Source organism: Doryrhamphus excisus, linkage group LG1 (genome assembly GCF_037039965.1).
Source record: "Doryrhamphus excisus strain RoL-2023G ecotype Guam linkage group LG1, RoL_Dexc_Guam_v1.1, whole genome shotgun sequence".
NCBI lineage: Eukaryota > Metazoa > Chordata > Actinopteri > Syngnathiformes > Syngnathidae > Doryrhamphus > Doryrhamphus excisus.
The window spans coordinates 23,587,300-23,607,128 of NC_136357.1; the positions used below are offsets into that span (position 1 = coordinate 23,587,300).

Consider the following 19,829-nt stretch of genomic DNA (forward strand, 5'->3'; position numbering starts at 1 on the left):
AATGTTACCTTTACGTATGTAATGTTACCTTTACGTATATATGTAATGTTACCTTTACGTATGTAATGTTACCTTTACGTATGTAATGTTACCTTTACCTGTATATGTAATGTTACCTTTACATATGTAATGTTACCTTTACGTATGTAATGTTACCGTTACGTGTATATGTAATGTTACCTTTACATGTATATGTAATGTTACCGTTACGTGTATATGTAATGTTACCTTTACATGTATATGTAATGTTACCATTACGTGTATATGTAATGTTACCTTTACATATGTAATGTTACCTTTACGTATGTAATGTTACCGTTACGTGTATATGTAATGTTACCTTTACGTATGTAATGTTACCTTTACATGTATATGTAATGTTACCTTTACATGTATATGTAATGTTACCTTTACGTATATATGTAATGTTACCTTTACGTATGTAATGTTACCTTTACGTATATATGTAATGTTACCTTTACGTATGTAATGTTACCTTTACGTATGTAATGTTACCTTTACCTGTATATGTAATGTTACCTTTACATATGTAATGTTACCTTTACGTATGTAATGTTACCGTTACGTGTATATGTAATGTTACCTTTACATGTATATGTAATGTTACCGTTACGTGTATATGTAATGTTACCTTTACATGTATATGTAATGTTACCATTACGTGTATATGTAATGTTACCTTTACATATGTAATGTTACCTTTACGTATGTAATGTTACCGTTACGTGTATATGTAATGTTACCTTTACATGTCTATGTAATGTTACCTTTACGTATATATGTAATGTTACCATTACGTATATATGTAATGTTACCTTTACGTATATATGTAATGTTACCATTACATGTATATGTAATGTTACCATTACGTATATATGTAATGTTACCTTTACGTATATATGTAATGTTACCATTACGTGTATATGTAATGTTACCTTTACGTATGTAATGTTACCTTTACATGTATATGTAATGTTACCTTTACGTGTATATGTAATGTTACCTTTACGTGTATATGTAATGCTACTTTTACGTATATATGTAATGTTCCCTTTACATATTATGTAATGTTACCTGTACGTATATATGTAATGTATTACATATTATGTTGTGTTCATATTATTACATATGTACACATATTATGTAACGTTACATAACGTTGTTACCTTTACGTATTCCCTCATACTACATGATACCTTTATGTATTCCCTGGAAGTATCAGCAAGACAAAGTGAATATGCAACCAAAAATACAGTAGTCTATGTGTACCATGTGTAGGTGGTGCGTTCAAGGAGCTCTGAAATTGATTGGCACTATCAATACTTATGATAGGTGAGTGGTTTGAGGTCATATTTGTGTGTTGAAACGATGACTGGTGGTAAACGAGGCCCCGTGTCAATCAAAGTACTTCTTAATCATCCATCATTTATTTCAATGGTTTGATCATGTGACGTCTGTTCTTCTTTTATTGTTTAAAATAACATTTTACGGCCAACTTATTTGCAATAAATCAGACAATACACACATAATAGATCTAGGAAATAGAAACCAGACACATGAGATGGTATCACCGATACCAGATGGAAGACATCAGTGGTATCATGCAGCACTGCTTGACGCTAGCGACATAAACATTAAGAAAGTGTATACATTAAATAATGGCCCGCATTTCCAAGAATGGTATCCATTGACATAAAAGTCGTTATTATTTCTCAAGGGCCTTGGGGGACGGATGCCAGGCTGTGGCTCGGTGGTTGGGTGCCCCGAGAGGAGGAAGATGATGCATGTTTGCCTCAGGGTTTCATCCTTATTAAAGAAGCAAACTGGGAGGGCAAGAGAAAGGCTGCTGATCATGAACCTCAGCTTCCTGATCTAAATAAAGGCCACATTCACGTCCAAAAAAAGGACCCTTTTCCAGGCTTGCATGACAAGCAGAGGCCAAAGGTCACGGTGGTAGCGAGTGAAATGCATTTCTATGACCAGAAGAGAGCTAAGCTCCAGCGGCCTGGACTCTGCTTGAAAGAAATGTACCTTTAGTCGCCCCCGCAGCTCCCAGGTGGTAGATGGCCCCCAGTACCAGCCAGAAGGCTCTCTGCTCATCGTGACCGACCCCCAGCACCTTCATGGCGGCCTGCAGCTTGGAAAAGTGCTGGGAGGCCCGCTGCTTGTCTTCCACCTGGTGGACATCACATTACATGTCTTACTGCAGCATGGGGGCACACCAACCAGTATCCATGGGCTACACACACGCACTCCCACCGCAAGGCATGCTGGGTAGTTGCCGTCTGCCGGCATTTCTGTTTGATGGGTGACGAGGTCGTCAGATGAGTAGACAAGGAGGAGTTGACAAACTCTTGATGTCAGCTGGACTACCCAGCATGTCTTGCGGGCATTTGGAAAGTTGTTTGACTTGGACTTAAGGGATGCGCTAACTTGCTGTGTTTTGTTTCGTTGCACCGTGAGCAAGCGTTGGATGCCACCTGGCTGTTGACAGCCCCCCCCACCCTTAGTCCCCCTGGTATATACAGAATGCTGTACATTCAATGTCATTTACCATTGGGGGAAATTAGCGTACAGTACCTTTGGCTGTATTGCTTTCATTTGATAATATTAATGTTGTCATTTCTGGAAAAAATAAAGTCCAAATAAAACATACAAAGATTATTTTGGAAAAAGGTTTAAATATTTGTTCATATAAAAAACCAAGCAGCGTAATACTTTTTAGGACTTTTCACCAACACCATATGACATTCTGAAAAGCTGACATTCTACTTCTTAGCACTGGAGGGAAAAAGCTTGGACGCCCCTGGGTTGGGGTCGAGGCATAGCATATCAATATGAAGCAAACACAAAGTGTACACAATACGGAGAAGGTAAAGGAAGAGGCTGATCATCACTCACCTTGGTCGGAGGCATGATCCCAAACACGTTGGTTTCAGCAAAGTGGTTGAGGTGAAGCTCCGTTCTTTAATGAAAAAATAGAAGGTTTAGTTTTTCCTACACAGATGGAATACCCTCACCAGCCGCTTCAACAGCTAACGAGATCCAGCACAAGCATATGAAAAGTCAATTCTGTGTATCGGTGCATGGAAACGTTTGGAATGCAGTTTCACGTCAACACCAGTCAGCAGTCTAATCATCTTGGTAAGGCGGACGTCGGGAGACACCATTGGGTCTCCTCATCAGAGCCACATTGTTCTCATAGTCCTGCAAACCAAAGTAGCGCATGTACAGTACATAACGGAATGTGCTGCCTTTACTTCCCAGCCCATGGCTGGTTGGCTCTTTGGCGACACCTAGTGGCTGCAATAATTCATTGTGTTGCATTTGCGACAAAGTTAGGCACACAATTGAATCCTAATACAGAACATAGCGGATGCTTTTTGCTATGGAATGATTTCTACTATGTTTTTGCCTTGTCTGTAAGTCATGTGCAACTACCAAGAAGTTTGCTAGTTAAGACTGCAGTGTTGTTTTCTTAGGACAATAATTATATGGAGCTTAGATTGTAGCTGCTGCATCAGCCTCTGATTAACCAAATACACACGCAGGATGCTCATTGGTCAACACAAGCATGAAGGATATCTTTTATGTCTAGTTCTCATTTGCCTCCTTGTTGGTGGAGCCTCCTTCTGGCTTCACGGTCTTCTCTTGTGGACTGATGGTGGAAGTGGCACCGTGACGATAGCTTGGTGATACATAGCTAGCCGTAAATGAGACGGATGGCCCTAATGGTGTGGCTAGCGGATGCATGTCAACATGATAGAGAGATTGTGCTGCAGTGTGAAGCCCATTCAAGGGCTCTGTCAGCCGTGATCCAGACCTGAGAGCGCCGTCAGCTCCAGCCATTAGGTAGTAAAACACATGAAAAGTGGACTCGCCCTCCGGTCTTCTGGTCACCCTCATCTTCTCCAGAAGCATCGTCTGCCAGGCCACAGCACAAGCGGCATGACTCCATCACAGTCACACTGAATAAATCAATAAGTGGGATCACCAATACCTGAATAGAGGCTGAGGTCACCAGGCCCGACTGGTCAAAATCCAAAGAAACAATATGGGAGAAGCGGCTCGCATTCCCATTCATACAGGTGGAAGCATTCCCAAAGGCCTCTAGCAGTGTGTACACCGCCTGCCACTTCTCCACTGCAGACAGGTGAGAGTCAGGAAAACAACAATGTCCCTTTTCATTTGAGCCTGCTTCTCTTCCTGCTTACTTGAAAAGCTTTTGTTGGTGCTGCCAGCAACGCTGACAAGGTACTGGATGATGTGCTGACAGTTGGTGGTCTTGCCGCTCCCACTTTTGCCCAGCAAGACGATGGACTGGTCCTGGCGAGTGGTCAGGAGGTTCCGATAGGCAGACTGGGCCATGCTGTAAATATGGGGGGCGCTGTCCTCTCGCCTACAGCCTTTAAACATTTGCATCACCTGACGCCAAGACACAGACGCAGAAATAGAGGAATGTATCGCTGACTTGATGGCCAGACAGATACACAACAGATACATTTGTTTCGCTGTCCTCTTTATCCATTATCCATGTCACTCCTTTCTCCTGATCACTCCTTTCTGGATATCTCCTTTATCCCTTTATCTCCTTTATCAGTCCTTTATCCCCGTCAATCACTCCTTTCTCGCCATCTCCTTAATGCCTATCAATCACTCCTTTCTCACTATCTCCTTTATCCCTACCACTCCTTTATCCCTATCAATCACTCCTTTACCCCTATCAATCACTCCTTTTTCGCTTTCTCCTTTATCCCTATCAATCACTCCTTTATCCCTTTCAATCACTCCTTTCTCGCTATCTCCTTTATCCCTATCACTCCTTTATTCCTATCAATCACTCCTTTCTCGCTATCTCCTTTATCCCTATCAATCACGCCTTTCTCGCTTTCTCCTTTATCCCGATCACTCCTTTATCCATATCAATCACTCCTTTCTCGCTTTCTCCTTTATCCCTATCAATCACTCATTACTCGCTATCTCCTTTATCCATATCAATCACTCCTTTCTCGCTTTCTCCTTTATCCCTATCAATCACTCATTACTCGCTATCTCCTTTATCCATATCAATCACTCCTTTCTCGCTTTTTCCTTTATCCCTATCAATCACTCATTACTCGCTATCTCCTTTATCCCTATCAATCACTCCTTGCTCGCTTTCTCCTTTATCCCCATCACTCCTTTATCCATATCAATCACTCCTTTCTCCTTTATCCCTATCAATCACTCCTTTCTCGCTATTTCCTTTATCCGTGTCAATCACTCCTTTCTCCTTGTCTGCTTTATTCTTCTTTTATCTGTGTGTCCCGCCTTCCATGTCACTCACATAGAGTTCCGATGTTTATCAGCAATGCACAGATTTGATTGGCAAGCTTAACTTGCATGAAATTGGTCAGTGGATTTCCTGAGTTCATCATGAAAGAAAGGTCTAGTATGGGTCCAACATATGCTGTATACACTGTATAAACAATATAGCAAATATAAAAAGCAGCTAGACTGATGACTGGATGAGGGCACATCAAACCTTCCCAGCGTTCAATGAAGCCAAAAGAGTGTGCCTGGAGGTTGATGGCAAAGGTTTCACGGTCCAGCAGCTGCATGCCATGCTGACGGAGCGGTGGAAGAGTGTTGTCATATTGTTTTACTTGGATTGTTATTATTGTTATTGTAGCTCAAGACACAAATTGGAGACGTGGACCTCTGACCCCAAGCCCCAAACAAATCAAACAGCCAAGAAATAATCAAGCATAGATGATTTGACGGGGACAAAACCCGACCAGTGATCATTACAGTCTGAGTCTTGGCTGAGGTGTGGAAAGGCTGACGCGGTGTACGATATCGCCAATGGCGGCTAGCACTTACCTTCTCAGAGTACATGGAAGGGGCACTAATGGGGTTAATGACCACCATGTTGGTCCCGGCGTAGGTGTGCACCAGGTTGCCGCCATAGCGCTGCCGTAGTGAGTGCATCACACTGGACTCATTTAAGTACTGGAGAGAGGCCAGGTCCTCCACTCGCTCAAACAACGGAGGATTTGCCTGGAGTTCAGAGGAACAAAAAGTTTCACCTGCCGTCCTCCCTGAACCATTTAGAGCCAAAGTGGTGATTGATTACCTTCTCCACGTCATCTTCATCCACGTCTAATAGAGATCCATCACTCTCCAGGCGGATTTTCACCTTCCCTTCTGGCAGACTGCCTGCGTCGGTCTTCAGGAGAGTTGCTGCAAGACCACAACATCCATTTGTCGTCCGATGACAAAGCAGCTGAATGGTTTCACTTTCTTACTAACCCAAGGAAAAGCCATCTTTGTGGACGAGCCATACTTTTTCAGTGTTGTACCAGGCTCTCTCCGCAGCAATGTGTTCTTCCGTCTTGCCCTGCTTCCGAAGTCCAGGAACACCAGGAAGTCCAGGAAGAGTCCCGTTCATGCAACAAGATCACACAGTCAAGACATGCGACATAAACTACAGCAGGACAGTCGACTATGGCCTTTTGGGGTCCATATTGGACAATAAATTGTGGTTCCATTATCACTCCCTCGCTATGTTGAGTCTTTTCAGAAGTGAATGAATGTTGGCAGACTAATATCAGTCAAAAAATGGAAATACGAGTACTTGACGCCACCTGTCTGCTCACTCTGGTCACCAGGCAGCCATGACCTGTCCCACATAATTCATTGGAAAAAGCTCTCCTTCCTCTCACCCTGTGTGGAAGTGGTACATTTTGGCGTCTCAAGCTTTGAAGAAATAAATCTGAGGCTAGTTAGCCTGCCCGCTGGCTAGCTAGCAGCCGTCTTGACAATGTAGTGTAATCAAAAAAGCATAGGTGACTATAGGGGTGTTATTTCATGTACACGGGTCTCTAATAATGTCGGGATGAAAATAGGCCAATTACAGCTTTCAGTAGAAAAGCTGAAAGGCTTGAAGCGGACGTTTCCCCGCTTAAATGTAGTTCACTAACTGTTTCAAAGAGAGAAAGGGAAAGAAGAAGATTTGATTATTTGTATTAATAGAAATTGTGTGCAACAGGTAGCATATGAACAATTCCATATGGAAGCGATATTGCTATATAAATCTTATACAGTAAGTCGGAATGCATCAGACAGCGAAAACAGGTATAAGATTCTTCATCAAATTGGAGGAAATCAATCTCGTATGTTTGGGTACTGAATGTTGAACTTGTGTTCTATAACATTCTGTTTCTTTGTAAACATGCAACATGTTAGAACCATGAATGCTAACCTTCGCTGCCGAGTGTGCCGCTTGGAGAATGGCCACAGGATCCTCGGAAGCCTTGGGCTGGAAAAGGCAACACACGTAAACACCACAATGTATCACCCGACACTAATCACTGCATTGATATCGTACTTCCATGTTGGCTGAAGTACACTCTTACATCTCGTTTGGCTTCACAATCCCAGTTAGTACCACCAGTCACACAGGGGAACCAGCAATAGTACATACTTACCACTGTAATATACTGTATGTCCTTCATACTGACTTACATATGTAGTATTTTTGTAGTGTACTTGACATGTGCTTGGTGTGTTGTGTGTACAGGGTGAACGACATTGGAGTTGATTTAGTAGAACACCCAGTTGACACCAAAGCTCAGCTTAGGTCTCAGCAGATGGTCTACTATGAAGGAAGGATGGAAGTCCGTGTGTGGTGACCATTCCGTGCATCCGATCAAGTATGAAAAGTATAGATATTTTGATTGGACTAGAGACCTACATCATCAATAAGATCAATGACGTATGTTTGTACGTATATTTTGCTGATGTGATGAAAAGATTTCATGGTGACGAGCGAGCATGCTGCTAATGCTATTTCCATCCATTCTGGTCCTCAGTCATGCTAAGCTACAGAGCAAGCGCTTTCTCGTCTTGCGATACCCCGTGCATGGTCTCCACCATCCATCCATCTAAGGATTCATGGCTGATTCTTATCCTTCCTGGGGGCTGATAGCCATGTCACTGCATCTCTAGCTTGGCAGACAGGATGTCTGGCGGTACGGGTTGATCCTTAACAAGCCTACTATTAACAGGGTGGGGCAACATTTTCAACACACAAAAAGCCTTGACAGAAATGTGAATAAGTCATTCACGCTGCTGCTCATGACACCAAACAACCACGCCAGCCATATCAATGAAAGCACAGTAGCATTCAGCTACTCATTAAGGTATTCATAACAAACTCAACGCACCGCTGCACAAATGTGTCTTTTGAGACCCAGGCGAGAAAGCATCACAACACTCAACATCCCCCCCCCCCCCCCCCATTGCCCGTGAAAACAGACGCAGGCAAGGTAGCGCATAAAAGGAAGGAACAAGGAGGAGCATCTCTGGCACGCAGCCATGGGAGAAGGGAGAGCCTGCGGTCACCAGGTTGGATTTGTGGCCTCTCGCATGCTCGCCACGCAAGCGTCAAAGAGGGGACAGCGGCATGTCGAGATCCAACGAGCCACAGAAGCAGAGAGCAGAAATAACAAGACCGCGTCATCATCGCATATCAAAGTTCTCCCACTTTGCATGACACTACATCAGCAGAAGACGAGGGCACGCTCAAATCAATGCGTTTCCTTGCTTTGCAGAGATGTACGAGTATTCCCATGCTAGTATTTTCAACCTACCACTACCACAGTCACACTGCACAAAATGGAGGACATGCTGCACTGGAAATCGCAAATCAGAAATATTAGACTATGTAGCGAAATCTTGGCTTGTTGGCAAATAATGCAACACGAAGGAAAGGGTCCTCGTGTTTATTTAATACAGCGCTTATATAGACTTAATGAACAATAGTGATGACGTGGATTCACAGAATTCAGTCCTTCACTCCTCTGGTCATGCCTTCTGACTGGATCTAAGTATTTTGGCAGAACATCTTGGACTCCAAACACATCTTGTGTAACAATCAGGTCACGTTGGCCGCCCAAAGTCACGTAGCCTTCTTAGGTTCAACTCGAGTTTACCAGAAGAAAAGTCATATTCAATGTACAAGAAAAGAGTCATTTGGTGGCTTTGGTACCGTTTTTTTGGTGAAAAAAATATGTCTTGGTTGTACACCATCTCGGTTATTGTACACCGTCCCAGTTATCATGCACAGTCTCAGTTATCATAAACCATCTCAGTTATCATAGACCGTCTCGGTTATTGTACGCCGTCACAGTTATTGTATGCCATCTTGCTTATCATACATCGTCTCGGTTATCATACATGATCTGATTATCATGAACAATCTCAGTGATCATCTACAGTCTCGGTTATCATACGCCATCTTGGTTATCATACATCATCTGGTTATCATAGACAGTCTTGGTTATTGAACGGCGTCACGGTTATCGTACACCATCTTGGTTATTATACATCGTCTCGGTTATCATACATGATCTGGTTATCATGAACAATTTTAGTTATCATGTACCGTCTCAGTTATGGTATGCCGTCATGGTTATCATATGCCATCTTGGTATCATACATCGTCTCGGTTATCATACGCCATCTTGTTTATCATCATCATCTGGTTATCATAAACCATCTCAGTTATCGTACGCCCTCTTGGTTATCATACATTGTCTCAGTTATCATAAACCATCTCAGTTATCATGTACTGTCTCGGTTATCGTACGCCCTCTTGGTTATCATACATCATCTCGGTTATCATAAACCATCTCAGTTATCATGTACCGTCTCGGTTATCGTACAAGCCAAAGAAAGCATCCAGGTGTTATTGACTCTGTGATGAATGGAACATGGTTCTTTTAGAGATAGGGCACTATAGACAGATTCCACCCAGGGAATCGTCTTTATTATGTGTGTGAGGCTGGTTTATTTGCTCATAAAACACACACAGAATGACAAACAACCCTGTATCTGTCTCCTTCCTCTTTTCAAGCGATGAGGCGTTAAAGTGCATCATGACAAAAACCAGGGGTTCCGCTGTTAATGTTGGTCTGAAAAGGTGCATTACACATGCAAGTAATGCAACAAAGCCTATAAAAGCATGCAAGCATCCCTCAACTTCAAAGTCTATCATTTAAGCGCTATGAAAATCTCTCTTTTGTCTCAAATTTCGATTGTCAGGGATCCCAGTAACTAGACACAACCCGGCCAGGAGAGAAGGTTGGGGGCAGCCCAGGGTATCATTTAAGGTGATGGGGGTCAGGGGGAGTTTAAAGTATCACGAGCGAAAGGAAATCATGGCAAGGCAAAGCAAAGAAAGTGCGAGAGAGACCTTACATCATTGCCGGAGATGGTGAAGATCCTTTTCACACGCTTGTAATCTTCCTCAGTGGGTATGAGCTCTGGGACCTGCAAGCAGGACCAGTAATTGCATGCAACAATGTGCTTTGGATGAAGGGAAAGCATAGCGGTATGTATGGAAAGATGAAGACACACACACACCTGTCCACTGGATGTAGAATGAGCCTGGGGGGCTGCAAATGGGGATGGCTTACTATTGGTGGCCCCAGGTGGACAACTGGTCTCCTTCAGTTTAAGACAAAGATGGAGTGGAGGCATGACAGTAAGTGATGGAATGAATTGAGTTGCAAGCTTTGTGCATGTGCTGCTGATGACATGCTCGAGAGTACATCGGAAGTCCAACTTGAGTAAAGCTTAAATGCATATCGTGTCACAGCATGGCTTTGCTGGAGGGAGTAAAATCAACAGAGCTTTGCTGGAGTATTCCCCAATAAGCTTGACAAGCATGAGCATCGCGCCCATTTTCATAAACATGGGAACTGGAACCACATCCTGCTCAAAAACCCACTTCCAGACTCGTTCCAGGCTCTGGTGTCGTGTCAAGTTATGGATGAAAGCAACACGAGTTACACACAAGCCCTAAGACCAGGGCTTGCCAAGCTTGACTTCTTTACTTTTGTCAAGGCCCCCGAGACAGAACACTTGTCCCAATGTCATCTCCTATGCAGCTTCCAAAAATGATGTCCTGGGGTGCACTGATGGAGGACCCCAACTTTAGCTAGGGTTCACCCTCCACATTGCATTATTAGACTGTGGCCACGCCCCATTTATCACATCTATTGATGTTTGGTCAACCACTTTATTCCAACGATAGCGGTCATGTGCGACGCTGGAGACATCCGACATATGGACGATTATCCAGGAAGACCTCCCCTTACGAGCTTCCCTGGGAACTCCAACTGCTGTTCTGGAATTGTGTGGAACCGTTGAACCATGTGGAGGTTCCACGTGATGGCGATACCAGACACAACGCATGCAGTGGGATACAAGGCCACATTGGCGGGGCGGACAGCACGTTGGGATATGACATGCAATAAGTTGCCATTTGGATTTGCTTACAGGCCCTCCCTCAGCAAGGGCACCCCCGACACCATGGTAATGCTTCGCTAGCAGAGAGTGACGCTAATGAGTCACAGCTCAGTGCCTAATAGCAACTCTTACTGACTGGACTGGGCTGTGAGCGCACCATTACGCCCACTGATGAGGTCTGGACTGATCATAAACTGCTTTGTGCACTCAGTGAATGTTCATTTTACAAGGCTTCATTATATTCAAGCACATTTTTGTTAGCGATAATGAAGACATTTTGAGAAAAGTGGCGGTTACATCCACACAAGAGCGACTATGGGGTCCCCAAGGTGGAACGTGTCCTTCAGCAAATGCTATGCCCCCTGTTATTATCACTCCACATGCTCCACTCAGGGTTAAACAGCAAACATGCAGATTGCTTCACTCTGTACCTCTGCTTTCTTCACAGCAACCGGACGTGGCTTTGGGATAAACCCTGCAGGCGGTGCCAGAGGGTCTGTCTTTGGGACAGGGAGGAAACCTGCAGGTCTTGCCAGTTGAATCTGCTTTGGTGGAACCGGACTGGGTTTTCTGGCAGGTATAAAGCCAGGCGGAGGAGTCAAAAGGTTGTGTTTAGGGGCTGGGATGAAGCCGGCAGGTGGGGCCAAAGGGTCAGGCTTGGGTGAAGGCTTAAAACCTGTCGGTGGTGTGAGGGGGTTTGATGTACTCTTGGGTACACTTGGGGATGGAGACTCCTCAGGCAGTTCCACATTAGTGTCCTCCTGTCTCAGCTCCTCTTTTACATCTTCTTTGCGGTCTTGGGTGCGAGTGCGAGGTCGGTGTTCCTTTGTTCTTCCTCTGCCCATGAGGCTGGTCAAGCCCATGGAGAGGTCATCCTTGTCCTCCCCGGAGGACTTGCTGGTTTTCGGTGCTGAGCTTGAGGTGGCCTTAGCGGCCTCGGACACAGCTTGTTGATTCTGCTGCTCCGTCCCTGCAGGAACCACACGCCGAACAACTCTTCTCACAATCTTCACCACCTTTTTACCGCCGGACTTCTGCTCGTCTCCTGGAGTGTCTGGACCGCCCATGGCAGCGTTACTCGTGGTCTCTTCGGCTGATGCTGCAGTTGCGTGTGGACCACTTTCTGTGTCTAGCCCGGGTTTGGTGATCGCCTGTGACTGACTAACATCTACAGCCTGGGGGCAAACACATCAAAACGGTCATTTTTATGGACAAAGTCGCCAGATTGGCACCACGCTGTACAGTTGCCGTCACTATGATACAGACCACGATGATCAAATGTTGTCATTGTGTTACCGTGCTCATAGTGCGCGGCAGTCACCAGGCAGCGTCAGTGGCAAAGGAGGAAGTCAAGTCAAGCGTCTGGATCGATAGGTCGATGTTCAATGAATGAACCGAACCGAATGCTCTTGACTTTGCTTTGCTGCTTTGCATCCATAAGAAATGAACCGTCGACAGTGTGTATTCTTCTTTACACCGCTCTACTGCCCGGTAGAAAGGTATCTTAAAGCCCCCATTAAAACAAATGTGGATGCAATAAATCCATTACCTTCAGCACTTCCTTTTAATTGCTTTTTCCTGGCAAACGGCGAGCTCTGGGCATCACTTAATTAAATGATTCAGGAGACAATGAAAGTGCATTAAGTGCAACTGCAAACATTTATGGCATTAGCTCATCGCCGCTAAATTGGCTCGTAAAAAGAAGAGGATGTTTCAATTTGGAAGGGGCTAACATAATAACCAGTGCTGACAATAAAAAGTCAATTTGGAGCAAATGTCCTGTACCTTTAAAAATGGAACCTCAGTTTTCGGGCGATTCAGTTTATCTTGTCTTGTCTTGTTTTCAAACTAGTCCACGGAAACCAAACTTCCACATGCTGGTGAATGGACAGTGGTTCTTTTCCAGTTGGGACACTATAGACAGATTTGTCTGTATTATGTATTTGTGTGTCAATGGTTTATTTGTGCATTGAATTCTGCACACAATTTGTCTCCTTCCTTCCTCCAACGAACACAGTGCACTGTACGCTAATGAGGCGTTCAAGGGCCCTGATGTTTTTCTGATAGATGAATATGTGCTTTTTTTATGAAATAGAGCTGCCAAAAAAAGAAGTCGTGAGTGGCAGCACTTAGATAAAGTGAGTCAGAAACACGACTGTGTGCCCTCTGATTGGCTGGCGACCACCGACTCTCACCCGAACTCAGCTGAGATCGGCTCCAGGGTACCCCCACCAAAGATGGATGGAGGAAACACAAAGGAATTCAAGTAGGAAGGCAGCGTCTGTCACAACAGGAGTGTCATGCAAAGACGCACACCATGCAAAGATAGGAACCTTTAACAGGTTTAACCTTTAACCTTTGATCTTCCAAACGTGTGCAGGGAATGTGGGTGTCAACGTGTCTTTTTTCACTCAGAATGTGAATGACGTCAGCAAGCATCATAAAACGCTTGCTTACTTTAAAGTGATAAAACACAACACCCATCCATTCTGTTATTGTTGGCCGCCCACATGGGACTCATGCATGTCCCCGTATGTCCCCACATGCCGTATCTATGGACGCCTGTTTTAGTGGCGGTGGCTCCAAGACTGCTGCCCGGAGGATTAACGGGAAAATGGACTGGGTTTTTGTATATTGGGTTTTGGAGCGGACTAATGACCAAAAGTGAGGCCCCCTGTGGCGCATGCTGGGACTGCAGCGGCAACTGTTCATCTTTGCCAGAATTCATCACATGGGTGGCCAACCTCCAAGACGTAGTAAAGCACTTACATCTGCCTTGTTGTCAACTTGAACCTGCACAAGGAGAAGCAAGACAAATAGTCAAAGCTCAGCCTCCTTTCTCAGGACATGCACAACAAATGGATCAATGTGGAGAAATGAAGTGAAAGCAAAAGCACAACAAAAAGTGGACTTCCCTTTTGCTCCCAAAATGAAAAGCGTGATTTGTACGCCATGGTGATGGGCCGGATGTCATGAAAGCAGCTGCTGGTGGCGAGGAGAAGAAATGAATGCAATGCTGACAAAGGGAGAAACAGAGGTGGGTGTGAGGCGGTTGGGGGTTTGAGGTGGATTGACACGACACGGGGCACTAGGACCATGCGGCACATGATGACAAAACAAGATGACACTGTTGCTACCAGCGTACAAATCACCACAAGCATTTGTCTGGATGGCCATAAGCTAACCCCCCCTTTACTCCTTCACCATGGTCCACCCCTCCCTCACCCGACTCTCATGACTCAAGATTTGCAAAGTAGGGCTCCTCTTTTAGATTACAATACTTTAGAGCCTAGAAAACACGTTTTTACCTCCTTTTTTAACATTATTAGACATGAAGTAGCACCCCTACAGTCCCCTTTGCACTCCTATTGGCCAACATGGGCAACATAATAAGACAAAATAAGACATCAGTAAGCAGGGCTGACAAGATCTGGAGAGAAGAGTCCTGTCTCGTGGGCATGAGTCCCGGGATGAAAACCGACCAATTCATTGGTCACACAATAAAAGAACATGAAGTAGGTTATTTTGCTGCCATGTGCATGTGTATTTTTCTCACAGCATCAAGTCGATTACAGGGAAGACGTGTCGCAGCTTTCATCAGCTGCACCTATAAATAGTTTCAGCAGCAAAAGGAGGCCATTCTCAGATGCCATCAGGGCCCAAATGGAACCGCAAAGCAGAACACAAACACACACACGCACACACACACAATCCACCTGAGGCCCAAGTCCATTACCTTCTCTCTAGGCCTGGTTAACCTTCCAATCTTTGCTCCGTCACTGAAGCAGGGCCAGGGTAGGCTACAGGGGCCGGTCGCTTTAGAGTGAGTGAGGGGTGAGGGCATCTTGGGGGGCGGGGTCAAAATGGTCCAAGGCTGGAGCAGGGGGTGGGGGGTGTAATGTGAGATGAGCCGGGCAGTGAGATAGGACAGCTGCTGAAGCGCAGATAGTCTAGAAATAGAAACCCCCCCTTCCCTGGTGACTGGGGGGGTCTCCCCCATTCACTTCCTGAAAGTGTCACATTCCTGCTGTTTCGTAACGCCGCTCCTGTTTGGCTGAGCCCAACAGCCAATAAAACAAGCAAACACCAACATGTGAAAACATCAAAACCTTTTGTGCCTGTGTATATTCATGTTTCTACTGCACATACAGTATACTGGAAGATGATGTATTCAAACAAGAAAGACGTCACAAGAGGGCGCCAGAGTCCCACATACAACTGCATGTCACAGTTCCACGAAGAGATGCTGTCCGGCTGTCATTGGCTTATAGCAGCACCTCATTCATCCAATCAGCTTACATTTTACTGCACGTCAGCCTAAATAAGACCACCTGTGACGGCGCCAAGGGTTTGTGGGTTTGCATCCATTTCCGGGTGAGCGTACAGTATGATTGATGCTTGTCTTGTTGGGTTAGCAATACTGTGTTCATAGAGTATTCTTATTGACAAACATCCTCCAGATATGACAAGGACCTATACGTTAAACAGATGGTGCATCATAAGCATAACAACAAGAGACCTAGCCAGGCCTAGCACACTGCACAGCTTTCTCATGACAGAAAATAAGCCCCAGTAATTGGCTGGGTATGTCTTTATTTTTACAACCATACGTTGTTACATATCCATCTTCCACTGTAACATTTGAACTCCACTTCAATTTCAAGCGCAATAAAGCTTTAGATCTTCGCCGCATGGACCAGCTTGTCCAGCGCTCTGCTAATCCTCACAGTCAGTCAACACCATGTAAGCCGTTTGTCCACACAGCAAAGATTAAAAACTCATACCAAGTCATTCTGACCCACTAAATCAAACGTGCTCTTTTCAATGTGGCTGGCTTGGTAAACCACAACACAATTTCAGCTGCAACAATTAATCGATGATTAATTAATCATGCAATTAACCAAGAACTATCTTGATATTGAAGTGTTGAATATTTCATGCATGAAAGCAGGGCGACTATCTCCCCACACGTCAGCCGTGACTTTGGGAGAGACAGGGGCCACGCCTCGCTGGACAAAAGGGCAAAGGTCAAACCTTGGTTAGCATTGTTCATTTATCTCAGGAGTTGGATTCCAACCAAATAAGTCATTAAGACAAAAGACGTTGTGCTTTCAGCATCCGAGTTGGAACATGTGCGTGTCGGCGATGAAAAGGAGATCAACATTGAAGCTTATTTTCACTATCATTGAAGACGTGAAAACAGGAACGCGGTGGTTGATCTCGCTGCCACACGGGGACTCTGGGAACCATCACGTGGTTGCGATAAAAAAGAGAAAAAGTCCCATTTTCCCCATAGGTAGACATGGTCTTTGGATTTGACTTCATTCATACAGCACTGTAAGCTCCATATCTGTCCACGAGTACTAGGTACTTTCATGAGTGGGAGGAGAACATATCCATATTTGTCCACGAGTACTAGGTACTTTCATGAGTGGGGGGAGAACATGGAGGTTGTGTTGTGTGGACAATGGCTCCCCCTGATGGATACACTTGGAACACAACAAACGTCTGGCTCAAATGCCTGGATGAATCTGTCTAGGGAACACTTCTCTGCTGACATCATCCATCCACCTCACCTAAAGTGTGCCTGAGGCTGGCCACAATAAAAGGTCACAAGAAAATGTGATCATCTTTGACTTCAGCTCATGGAAAATGGGAGAAGAGGCAAAAGTTTGGCATTGGTTATATTGTAATTAGGCTGCATGGCAGTCGAGTGGTTAGCGCGCAGACCTCACAGCTAGGAGACCCGAGTTCAATTCCACCCTTGGCCGTCTCTGTGTGGAGTTTGTAAGTATATATATAAGTATATATAAGTATATAAGTATGTATAAGTATACTTGTCCTTTCCAGCCACATCACTGCTGTTGGTTGCTAAGCAACCGTACACAACATGACAAGAAAAGCCAATCCGTGCACCCCATGAAGGAGCAACCCTTGGAACATTTGAACCTCCTGCTTAGGTTTTCGTTTCCAAACAAATGTTTTCCCAAAGTCTCGGTGCATCGCCTTTGCTCAATCCAGCAGGCCTGCCAGCCACATGGTACAGGGCACATGTTCCTGTGTCTACAGCTCCAGGTCCCCCATCAGGATGCTATTCTAGCAAGCATCTATAAATAGTGCTGCTGGTTCTGGGTCAGGCTCACACATAGACGTTCCTCTTTCCTCTGTGTCCTGCATACCGACCATGGAGAATGGAGGACAGGGAGTACATGATGTGCATCATATTCTATGATCTGATTGCTGGAATAACCCCTAGACCAGGGGATCCAGACTTTTGCTGGGGCCCTTGCCTCTCGGGCCCTAGCCTCTAGCCGGGCCCTAGACCCTAGAAGGGCCCTAGCCTCTAGAAGGGCCCTAGTCTCTTGAAGGGCGCTAGACTCTTGAAGAGCCCTAGACCCTAGAAGGGCCCTAGATCTTGCAGGGCCCTAGAAGGACTCTAGAAGGGCACTTGACACTAGCCGGGCCCTAGACCCTAGAAGGGCCCTAGCCTCGAGAAAGGCCCGAGCCTCTAGCCGGGCCCTAGACTCTTGAAGGGCCCTAGACCCAAGCCGGGCCCAAGACTCTAGAAGGGTCCTTGACCCTAGATGGGCCCTAGAGTCTAGAAGGGCCCTAGACCCTTGATGGGCCCTGGACCCTTGATGGGCCCTAGACCCTAGCCGGGCCCTAGACCCTAGCCGGGCCCTAGACCCTAGAAGGGCACTAGCCTCTAGAAGGGCCCTAGGCTCTAGCCGGGCCCTAGACTCTAGAAGGGCCCTTGACCCTAGCCGGGCCCTTGACCCTAGCCGGGCCCTAGACCCTAGAAGGGCCCTAGACTCTAGCCAGGCCCTTGGCTCTAGCCGATCAGCGGCCTCACTGTGCCTCCACCCCCTATTGACTGGTGGGACTTTGGGCCATTTTCTTTTGTCAGGGTTTTTCTTTTGAGATGATTCTTGAAAGGTTAGATGTTTGTTTCTGTATGCCGATATCCTGAACACTGGATTCATATAAGGAAAATCCAGCTTAGGGCTTCCACATAAAAAGTTTCTATTGGCTGTCTTATGGTGTTATATCTCTCCTTCAGACATTTTGCTGAAGGGGGGATTAGGTAGAATGGTGTTCTTCTCCAGCGTATGTAAATGTCATGATGGGCCAGGGTCAAAGAATGAAAGCTAATAAAGAGTTAGCTTTGCTTGCACGTGATTATCCACATAAAGACTTGAATAGGCTCACACCACCATATGGCCCAGCACTGGAGTGGCGCTTGGACCGCTGTCTACTTAGCGCCCCATTGTTTGTGTCAAAGGGGGCTGGGGGATGGGGTGGATTATATACACACACACTCCCCAGTGAATACAAGCACAAAAGCACACACAAGCCACGTCTGAACAGTCGGAATATTCTTCAGTGCAAGCCTTGATGAATGGAAAGAAGCGGCAGATTAGGAATAACGTGCAAAACAACGCTTGGCTGTGGACTCTTTTGGAAGCAAGCTAACAAGCTCACGAGAAGGTGTATCGGTGCGACTGAGTGAGCAAGTTGATAGGACTTTGTACCGTTTGTTTCGTCTACATATGCCTTGAAAAGAGCTACTTTACAGGTATGGACTGGAAAACACAACAGGCCGTACGGCATCTCGGACCCTTGCCCAATCCCATTTCAATGTTGACAATCATCCCATTAAATGGATTCTTTCACACAAGTTAGGAGACTCTTGGTCTCACTGGGTCAAAGCAAAGCTGACACTCTATCTTCTCTTGGGCACTTTTTGTCATGATTGTTTGGGAAATAAAGACAGAAGAAAATGTCAAAGACACACCATCGATGAACCGTTGACATACAATCCATATTTTTAATGCGTGCGCCGTTACAACAAAAGCCCACTAATCAACCACGATATGTGCCTTCTCACAATTTCATTGGCTGTTCAATGCCTCATATAAAACGTGTTGTGGCTCAAAAAATGTTGAAAAACCCTGCATTAGAAGACTTTTTTTACGCACACAAGCTCATTAGGGGTTGCACGGGGAACAAGTGGTTATCATGTAGGCCACACAGACCTGGCTTGGAATTGCTGCTTGGCATCTCTGTGTGGAGTTTGCATGTTCTCCCTGTGCTTAGGTGGCTTCTCTCCGGGTACTCCGCTTCCCTCCCCCATTCCAAAAACATGTTAGCTTCATTGGCCACTCCAAATTGTCCATAGATATCAATGTGTGTGGGAATGGTTGTTTGTCTATATGTGCCCTGTGATTGGCTGGCCAGCAGTCCAGCCTGAAACCCCGCCTCTTGCCCAAAGACAGCTGGGATAGGCTCCAGCATACCTCCACACTAGTGAGGATAACTGGCATAGAAAATTAATGGATGGACAGATGGGCATGTTCAGACCCAGTTCAGACCAGCTCTCAGATGTCTAAGTTCCAGTCTTTTAGTGTCACCATGTGTCTAATCTAGCCAGGCCAACCAAATGTCCAACTTGTCCAGAATGTCCAAAATGTGTCAAAGAGAGTAAATGTACATGTTTGACTTTGAAATAGTGT

At 45.3% G+C, this 19,829-nt stretch overlaps 1 protein-coding gene across 6 annotated transcripts in view; it reads right to left on the reverse strand.

Annotated features, from left to right (window-relative positions):
* The window catches only part of LOC131132200 (unconventional myosin-XVIIIa-like), a 78,957-nt gene that overhangs the window by 56,256 nt on the left and 2,872 nt on the right, over positions 1-19,829 (reverse strand). For 3 of the 6 annotated variants that reach the window (XM_078792254.1, XM_078792253.1, XM_078792267.1), the window contains exons 3-14: positions 14,086-14,109; positions 11,748-12,491; positions 10,264-10,335; positions 7,265-7,321; positions 6,313-6,400; positions 6,137-6,243; positions 5,884-6,060; positions 4,236-4,446; positions 4,022-4,164; positions 3,845-3,945; positions 2,923-2,986; positions 2,053-2,197 (exon numbers count right to left, since the gene is read on the reverse strand). In XM_078792254.1, the coding sequence (XP_078648380.1) occupies positions 2,053-2,197; positions 2,923-2,986; positions 3,845-3,945; positions 4,022-4,164; positions 4,236-4,446; positions 5,884-6,060; positions 6,137-6,243; positions 6,313-6,400; positions 7,265-7,321; positions 10,264-10,335; positions 11,748-12,491; positions 14,086-14,109 (1,933 nt within the window). Of the gene's footprint in view, positions 1-2,052; positions 2,198-2,922; positions 2,987-3,844; positions 3,946-4,021; positions 4,165-4,235; positions 4,447-5,883; positions 6,061-6,136; positions 6,244-6,312; positions 6,401-7,264; positions 7,322-10,263; positions 10,336-11,747; positions 12,492-14,085; positions 14,110-15,052; positions 15,111-19,829 lie in introns of those variants that run through there. The other 3 variants (XM_078792265.1, XM_078792256.1, XM_078792261.1) reach the window with 3 other exon arrangements.